Consider the following 9,802-nt stretch of genomic DNA (forward strand, 5'->3'; position numbering starts at 1 on the left):
CTGGTAAATGGACTGTACTTAATAATCTGGTAAATGGACTGTACTTATAGCACTTTTCTATCTTATCAAGATACTCAAAGTGCTTTAAAACACAATCTGTGCCCTCATTTACCCATTCATACACCACTACTACAGTATGTCTCTACAAAGACTAATCAGAGCTTTAGATCACATTCATACACTGATGGGACACATCAGAGTGTCTTGCCCAGGGACACTTCGGCACGTGACTGCTGGTGGAATCAAACCCCCATCTTTTGTATAGGAGGACGACTGCTCTAACCACTCAGCCACAACCGCCAATCTGAGAAGACAAACGTTTTGATGCAAAAGCTGTAGAAGAAAAGTAACGAGAACCAGAAGATCAGACACGATTAACAAACCATCGCTGTGTGGAAACGCTCCTGAACACCTGACGTGTTGACTTTTACGTCCACGGTGATTTACGTTTAGAAATGACCCGTTCAATGCCAGCTCTGCGCCCTTACTTTAGTTGCAGTGTTGGAATGATACAGTGGGAGTCATTGAGAGAATGGGTGCATGCATTCTGCAGTGAGGGACTCGCTGAGCGAAAGAAGACGAGGACGTTCGTTTTCAACAACAACTGTAAGAAGTTGTTTGCAGATATTTTGGAAAGCGTAGACGGCTCGGATGTTGAAATGCTCGACAACGTCTCATTCTAAGTTCAGTATGAAGTTGTAAAACGTAAACGGTGATGGTGTAAAAACCATAAATTGGGTGCCCAGTACGTCGATCGCAATCTACTGGTCAAGTACAAAGGTATTATGAGTAGATGGCATGACATTAAAAATAAATAGACGTCAGCCTATCATCTATCTATGACATTTGTCACTTGATTGACAGACAGGGCAGCCAGTCTGAGGCCCCATTTACACGACTCAAAACGTTCGGCCGTTCATTTACACCAGTGGTTCCCAACCCTGGTCCTTGACGAACACCAGTCTGCACGAAGAAAGGTTAAATCATGTCATCTGGACCAGTTTGTTTAAGTGAGAAATATTTTGTCCCCAATCCAGAGGACTGCCAACCTTCCCTGCTGTTTCATACTGCGTTACCATTCTGCACGTTTTCAATCGTTTCCATGCTTTCACACACCTGATCCAACGGAATGGGTGATTAACGAGCTTTGGCAGAACTTGATTAATTAAATCACTGAATCAGATGTGTTGGAGCAGAGAAACCACTAAAATATGCAGGATGGTGTTCCTCAAGGACCAGTGTTGGGAACCACTGATTTACACTACCAGCCCTCATTCGCTCTGAAACCGAATGTTTCGGAATCCAGGTCTGAGTGGAGATTTTCAGGGGAACCCCCCACAGAGGTGTGAAGTGACATGCGCACTACAGGCGGCTGCAGTCCAAAGTTTTTCTGCTCTAACAGTTATAATAAATATAACAGTTATAATAAATATAACAGTTATAATAAATATAACAGTTATAATAAACAACAGTTATAATAAACAGCAGAGAGCAGAGTGTTTTTGTGCTGCTCACCCTTTTTCAGCTTGTAGAAGCAAAACTAATAAAATCCAGGCTCCAAAGAGACGTTCATGTGTTCACCAGTTTGGACTAACTGTCGTGAAGACGCTGCATGCATCAGGGTTGCCAGATAAATTTAAAATGTCTTATTTACCCCCTCCTTTTCTGTGCACATGTTCAACAAACACGACGCACACCTCATCTTAGAATATTTTTACTTGGCGCATATGACAGTTTAGCTCAAAATACTATCACTTTAAAGCCACAGTACTATTGTTCATAATTTCTTATCTGGCAACCTGACAGCTGTAAACTACAGCGTTTTCATGTAAACCCGCTCATTTTTTGTTAATAATCCCCAATAAACATTGAAAAACACTGTTTCCAGAGGTTGTTCTGTGTAAATAGAGCCTTATAGCAGGTATTGAGTTTGCATTGAGTTGGATTATTGAGCATGGACTTTGTTCCTATAGCAGGTAGATCACTTTGCCTTGGTCAGTTTAAAAGCAGCTGCACGGTGAAACAGTCTGGACACCCCTGCCATGAAAGATGTCAAAACGTCAGCTCAGTCATTTGGAGTCCAACTTTCTGTGAGCAGTTTAAACTCTGAATGTTGTTTCTAAACTGAAGTATGTCTGAGATTTAAGGCTCAACATGGGATGACTTTTCATATTGATTTAGTCCAATTTCTCTTGTTTTCAATGGGGACGTTTTTCCTTTAGTTTTAACCAATTTTGTCGTCGCTGTAGGACAAAATGCTCCAGAAAGCTGTAGCGCTCCGTTCCTTGCAGAGATGCACATTTTGATGGGGTTTTTTCTGTTTTTCCAAAGCTGCAGGTGTAGCAAACAGGAATTTGAGCTAAAAACAGGCGACTAATGAGCGAATAGTTGTAAAGGTGGTTTATACTGACGTCACTTGAAATCAGTGTGTAAAGCAAAGAACAGCACAAAGCGTGACCCGAGGATGCCTAAAGGTTGCTGCTGCTGGCGCTCAGAGCTACAGAACCTGGTCCCGGCTCGTCCTGAAAGACACTCAGACACAGTTTGACAGAAACAGTGTCTGTTTTCGTTTCCCCCCCTCCGCTCGGTAAATACTGGAGACTTTCTTCTGAGCAGCCACTCGGGTGTCAGAGCGAGTTCACCTGTGACGAATGATGCGCATCTACTGAGCCTGCAGGGCCGATAGTGGAGGATTCACATGCAGACGAATGTAAAAACGGGTAAACACGTGTACGGAAATATGCAAAGAGGCTGCTCGCCGCGCGCACCTGCACTCGCTTGTTTCTTCGGCGCAGGCTTTTCAGGCCGAACAAGACCAGGTAACCAGATAAATAGGTTTTTATGGAAATGCTTGATGAAGAATGCTGAAGGGAAGTGGCTGATGGGCAAATAGTTTTCAGTAAATACAGCCTCCTTCCAGGTTAGGGTTAGGACTCTGTGAAGCTTCTGCATGATCTACATGCAGCTTGTACACATTTGTTCAGTTATGAGCTAAAATGCACCTTTTCCTTCCTGGAGGGAAAGTTGCTGCTTCTTCGATGCCAGTTATGGACTCATTATTGTCTTGTCTAATTATTTGACCTTAACCGTGCAGAACTCGGATATGTAAATTATGAATGTGTATAAAGCTCAAGAGGTTTAGCTTGCTCTCACTTGATCAAGTAGTTTTTGACCAACACCATAAAAACCAGGCATTCATGTGGCTGCCTGTGCTTCTGTTAGCAAAAAATCTTATAAACCGCTGGACAAATTTAAATGAAATCTCTGAAAGTCGTCAGTTGTTCATCTACAACTCAGTCAGACCAATTCAAGATGGCCGCCACAGCTAATCAACCTTAGCTAACGCAGAAATGGTCATTACGTCCATTTTAAAGATACAGATTTCAGATGTGGTAGTAGCTGAGAGTCATTCACAACACATCCCCTGAGTGATGCAGATTGAGCAAGTTGTTTATTTAAAACTTTGGCGTTAACCTTTGGAGTCAGCTCCGTCTGTTAGCAAAATATCTTTCGATGAAACAAAGTAATCAGTGGGTGTGCACCCGGTTACATTTTATGCAGCTGATTCAATTCAAGATGGCTGCCACAGCTAATCCACCTCAGTAAACACAACAGCAGCCAGTTTGATGAGGTGGTAGCTGAGGATGATCCCCAACGCATATTCTGAGCACCAACAAACTCCGTCAGATCTTTAACATTCTGCTGATTTCTTCTTTAGCTCAGATCTTTGTTTGAACCTTCTGTCCTTCCAAGCGATGGCTGAAAGAATAGTTAAATATAAAGTAGATGTATAGACCAGTCGCGATAAACAATAAATCAATTAATCGCATGATAAATGAAAATTATCGACCTCCTTTTCATTTATCGGCTTCGTTTCTTCATGTCTCTCTTTCTTTCTACTGAAGACACTGGATGACAAAAGGCTCGACTCCGGTGCTCTTCACCGACTCCTCCCTTTCTCTTTAAAATCTGTTTTAACCGTCTAAAATTGTTTTGTTTTTTTTTGATCGTTAAAAGCAGCAAAGCTAAGAAGCTAAGCTACGAGCTAAGCTATGAGCTAAGTTAACAGGCTGACCTCAGAAAAAACTTCCGTCTCGTTGAAGCTCCAAAATTCATGGTTGAAATCCATGCCTTTGTTTAAAAAGTTTTTTTTTTCTGTAAAAAGAAGCTGAGAACTTGTTTACTGATTAAAAAAACAAAAGCTTTGTGTGAAAAATGCTATGCTAAAGAGCTCAAATCACACCAAGCGTCCGCCATTTTGAGAACCGAAGAAAGGAAGGAGAGACAGCCCGTGTCACGTCAAGAAGCCTCCCTCCCATTTTTCTTAGAGACGCTGCTCGCTCCCTCACTATCCATCCCTGGGTTCAAACAGTCTTATACTTCCATCCGGTGGTCAAAAAAGGTACTACACAAATCAAACATTTCTTTTTAAATTTGACAATTACTAATTATTGTCAAATTTCAAACATTATCGTTTATCGCAATAATTTCTGAGACATTCGCCCAGCAAAATTTATCGTGACAGGCCTATTTTTTAATTTATTAACCTCTATTTAAACGGGCAAATCCCATTAAGATCACAGATCTCTTTTGCAAGAGAGGCCTGGGCCTGAAGTCAGACTATAACATGCATGTTTTTAGTCTGTGGAAGGAAACTGGCGCACCCGGAGAAAACCCATGTAAGCACGAGAAGAACATGCAAACTCCTCACAGAAAGACCCCAGGTCCAACCGGTGATTGAACCCAGGACCTTCTTGCTGTGAGGCAACAGTGCTAACCACTGAGCCACCGTGCTGCCTATAAATGTTTACCATATTTTTCAGACTACAAGGAGCACTTAAAATCCTTTAATTTCCTCAAAAGTCGACAGTGAGCCTTATAATCCGGTATGTTTTAATTCTGTTTGTGCTTACTGACCTCGAACTGATTTTATGTGTTTTTTTGTGAAGAGTTGAATAAAGTTTGACTTATCTGTTTTGTTGCGCTTACTGCGCCTTATAGTCTGAAAAATACGGTATCTGATTATTGATCCAGTGGTGGCGATGTGTCGGGCACCAGATCGGCGCTGCCCTCATCAGCATCAGTTGGCCCCTCCCTCCCTCCCGTCCTGCGTGTTTATTGTCGTCGTGAGGATCAGATTTGTCCACAGGTCTATTTTTATCCAACTCTGTTTAGGTTTCTCTGCCTCTCTTGCCTCAGACTTTGTTTTGGTTTGCCTTCAGACCTTTATCCCCCCCCCCACCCCCACCCCCCACACTATTTGTCTTGAAGTGTGGAGTCGGCCACTCGTGGAGGGATGGCAGCACCTGTGCGTGTACGTTCGTGGAGCACCTCGGCGTGCGTGAACAGTGTGGATGTGCGGCGTGTTGATTAATGCGTTCTTTGCTGCACCGACTCTTCTGCAGCTCCGAGTCCCGGCCCGCTTCACAGACTCTGAATGACACGCACACACCTGCTGCACACACAGGTTAATTAGGGATGAAGATCAGATAATGCCTCCAACTCAAACACAGGAAAATACCTGTCGTTTCTGTTCCTGTGCGCCGTGCGTGTCCCGTCCTGCAGCTTGAAAAGGTTTCTTTGTGTTCGACGCACATTCGGCTGTTCGGTTCCGCTCGAACAACCCAGCCGCATTCCTGCTTCCTGAGCCGAGATTCAAAACGACTTGTGAAACGTTAGCGCGGGTCCAAATTATAGAGCCAACGGTCAAAGATGGGGCGAGGAAGTCGTCCGTGTGCCAGAAATGTAAAGTTTAAACACGAATTAAGATTTTTCTCTTGTTGCAGCTTGACTGTTTCATCCTAAAATAACTGGAGCTGTCCGACGTGTCTCTTCCTGCCTCACCGTGGAGTTTTATTTTCAGGGGACTCTTTGAGCTCAGTGATGTTGTGCAGAGAGCAGATCCAGGATTATCGTCCTAACAGATGAGTTGTCCACCGTGAGCCGTCTGCTGCTGAACGTCTGAACCGCAGCACGTTCTCCCAGAGGGCAGAGAAAAGTTAACTGCAGGTGAATTCCCTCCTCGTCTTCGTCTCCCTGCTCCTAATCCTCCTGTTGGCTGTTCGTCAGGACAGCAGGCTCAGGTGGGAGACAGGAATGTGGACGACGATGATGATGGAGGAAGCTCTAGCGTCAATTTTTGTAAAACATTTGCCTTTTTTAATGTTTTAAATTCTTCTTTGTTTCTTTCCATTTTTCCTCAGCCGGTATATTAAATTCTTCTTCTAGCTTCTTATCTGCGTCGTTGTTATCACCAAAAAATGTTCCAGTAAAGTTTTGAACATCTCAGACGGTGATTTCACATCAGACGTATCTGCTGTTTTAGCTTCTCAGCCGCCTGAGACCAGAGGAATCCTAAAGTAAAAAAAATAAATAAATCAAGAAATTAAATAAAAACAACTTGCCACTCCAGTTTTGAGTCGATCCCCGGTAGGGAAGTGAAACATCTTTCACTTAGTTTTTAAGCTTTTAGAACATTAAATGAGACTTTAAATGAATTATCTAATAAAATGTATACATCATTTATTGGTTGTAAACCCTTTAAAATGCAGCAATAAACTTTTATGATGATGTAAATCTGATATTTAACTTTTTGAATTTCTGCTCTTTATTAAACGAGTGGTTTTTATTTCTTAAATGTTTTTGACAAACGTTTGATTTTAAAATAATAGCTAGCTGCAAGCACCGTGAACGGTAAGATTCAAAATTCTTATACGTTGCACCTGTTTATTAAATCGTAATACAGTATAGTCTCTCGCTACTTCGCGTTTCGTTTATCGCGGACTCGCTCTATCGAGGTTTTTCAAAATAAGATGGCACATGACACAAACTGGCTGATTGATGGACGAGTCGCACCATCGAAATGGAATTTATATTTAAAATAAATTATTTTAAATTATTTAGCACCTTTGTGCAGCCCACACTGCAGGATAAACTTTCTGCTGCAGCTGATCAGCTGGTCACTGTGCAGAGCGGAGAAGTGGGCGTGGCCAAGAGCGCTTGCAGGTGGTAAAGAGCAGCGGAGGCAGGGATCTGAGATCATGACATTCTGTGCTCTTTTAGAGTGTTGAGTTTAAAAACATGGTTTAGAATATTGCAAAAGTGTGGGAAGTGTTTAAAACATCTTAAAATATATATACATGCATAAATATTAAAATAAACTACTACTTACTGCTTGTACTACTATTCCTACTTCGTGGATTTTCACTTATCGCGGGTCTTCAGGTACGGATCCCCTGCGATAAACGAGGGACTACTGCAATGTGCATTAAATGTATTATGGACTGTTTTTTTTCAGCCTGTTATAAAGGTGTTACAAGCGGCGGTGCTATATTCTTTTTATTTAGGAAACGGAAACTTAAATCAACTCTTACAAGAAATTGGTCATACTACAGCCCAAATGTTGACCTGTGAGTAATAGAACAGAGAGCGATCCATCATCGCACATCAGACTAAACCCTGAGCCAACAAACGGCTCGCTCTGCAGGGTAAAACGGGTTTTAAGGAGATACTGAGTCAGTGAAGCGTCCACACGATCCGGTGTAGACTGACGTCCACCACGACCATCAGGAGTCTGATGGGACTCCCATCCATAGAGGCAATTTGTTTTTCTTTGACTCTCATCGTTTCTTTGTGGGATTAAACATTACGCTCTGTTTTTATTTCCAGGCTCATCTAGAGTTGGACAAATACCTCCCCCAGGTCAGCAGCCACCTCTTGGCCCCCTCCAGCGACGCTGACAAGAAGTGCAGGCGAGAGAGCGCGTCGGTGGTGGACGAGTATTTCTCCGAGGACAAACCCATGGCTCCATACACCTTCAACATCAACCTCATCCTCCCCAACACAACTCACCTCCGCACCGGCCTCTACAGGCCCAACACCTCCCACACCCTCACGCCACAGCAGATCAAGACAGAACCCGGACTGGAGGTGCCCTGCTCCGTTCCCGTCACCACCCAGGCGCTGCCGGACTTCACCTCGGTCTTCAGCGTGCCGCCTGTGGCCAACAGCGTTTTTATAAAACCAGAAATGAGCCCCGAAGGTCGAAGCGTCACCGCTGGAGCCCAGCAGCAGCCAAGTTTGGACACGGAGCTCCACATTGGACCCCCGCCTCCTCAACCGCAGGTCTACCACATGCCCAGCACCTGCTCCGACCTCTCCATGACTCTGTCGCACACCAGCCCGTCAGCGCCAGGCTCCACCACCGGCAGAACCATGCTGAACCTCAGCAGCGGCACCATGCCGACGACCAACGGCAGCTACATGATGGCGGAGCACCAGCTGCAGCCGCAGCACCACGACGGCTACTACCAGGCCCCCCTGAGCCACGCAGTGCAACACACGGGGCCTCACAGCCTGCCGCCGTCGCCGCCAAACTCCCAGCCTGGGAGCCCGGACGGCCAAGCGAAGCTGCTCAACCTCGCGCCGCAGCCTCCACCTCCGTACCAGCAGCGTCTGGAAGGGATGAAGGTGACGGGGTTGTCTCCTCACGCCCTCCTGATGACACACGGCCAGGGGGTCCTGACTGGGCCCAAGTATAACCGGAGGAACAACCCAGAGCTGGAGAAGAGGAGGATCCACTTCTGTAACTACCCAGGTGAGCAGTCGAGATCAATATTAGGGGTGTTACGGTACATGTGTGTATTTTTATTTGTTTCTTTGCTAACGGCCACAACAAAATAAGAATAAAGCAAAATAATATAAGTTATTACTGAACAGTCCTCAGGCGGGTCTGTAAGTTCACCTCCGGTTCCTGGGAAACTAAATATCCAGGAAATGTTTCATTTTCCAGCTGCAGCGTTTGTGTGTCTGACGGGAATAAAAATAAAAAAAACGTCTCATTTACTGACGAGGAGGAAAAGAAAAATCATAAGTGGTCATTTTGTTTATAATGCGTTTGGAGATTTTCAGCTCTTCCTGCCTCCTGATTGGTCCCACGCTGAGCAGAAACACGACTCGGTCTGAAAGCCGTGGGCTCGGAGCTCTTCTGGACCGATTTACTAACAAGAAAGAAGTTTTCAGTTCTGAAGTTTATTTAACTTTTTGTTTGACACATGATCTCTGTGATACGCTTTATTTTAAACTGGATGAACAACTTTGTTTTTGTTTATCTTGTGTTGCAACTTTAGTTGCACCCTTTTCACTAGTGAGAGGTGTTTTTATGGCTCTGCTTCTGGGAGAGGTCCTTTAAAAATAAATCCATAAATTAACTATAAAAACCATTGACTATCATGTTTGCAGATGACATTGAGATCTGTGGTGAGAACAGGTAACAGGTGGAAGAGAACTTGGAGAGGTGGAGGTATGCACTTGAAAAAAGAGGAATGAAAGTCGGCTGTAGTAAGACAGAGTACATGTGTGTGAACGAGGGAGAGGAGGTGGAACAGTGAGGCTACAAGGAGCAGAGGTCACAAAGGTGCAGGACTTCAAGGACTTGGGGTCCACTGTCCAGGAACATGGGGAATGTGGTGAAGAAGTGAAGAAGAGAGTCCAGGCAGGATGGAGTGGATGGAGAAAAGTTTCAGGAGTGATTTGTGACAAAAAGTTTACAAGACAATAGTGAGACCAGCTATGTTGTATGGTCTGGAGACCGAGACATGGACAAAAAGACAGGAGACAGAACTGGACGTGGCAGAAATGAAGATGTTGAGGTTCTCCTTAGGAGTGACAAGGATGATAAAATTAGGAATGAGATCATCTAAGGTACAGCACAGGTTGAACAACTGGGAGATAAAGTTAGAGAGGACACACTGAGATGGTTTGGACATGTCCAGAGGAGGGACAGTGGTTTGGACATGTCCAG

General features: G+C 44.2%; 1 protein-coding gene across 1 annotated transcript in view; it reads left to right on the forward strand.

Moving 5' to 3' along the window:
* Window positions 1–9,802, forward strand: part of klf5l (Kruppel-like factor 5 like) — a 32,088-nt gene that overhangs the window by 11,558 nt on the left and 10,728 nt on the right. The window contains exon 2 of the mRNA XM_037687777.1: window positions 7,669–8,596. Coding sequence (XP_037543705.1) covers window positions 7,669–8,596 — 928 coding nt within the window. The remainder of the gene's footprint in view (window positions 1–7,668; window positions 8,597–9,802) is intronic.

Source organism: Nematolebias whitei, chromosome 14 (genome assembly GCF_014905685.2).
Source record: "Nematolebias whitei isolate Nwh7 chromosome 14, NemWhi1, whole genome shotgun sequence".
Taxonomy (NCBI): domain Eukaryota; kingdom Metazoa; phylum Chordata; class Actinopteri; order Cyprinodontiformes; family Rivulidae; genus Nematolebias; species Nematolebias whitei.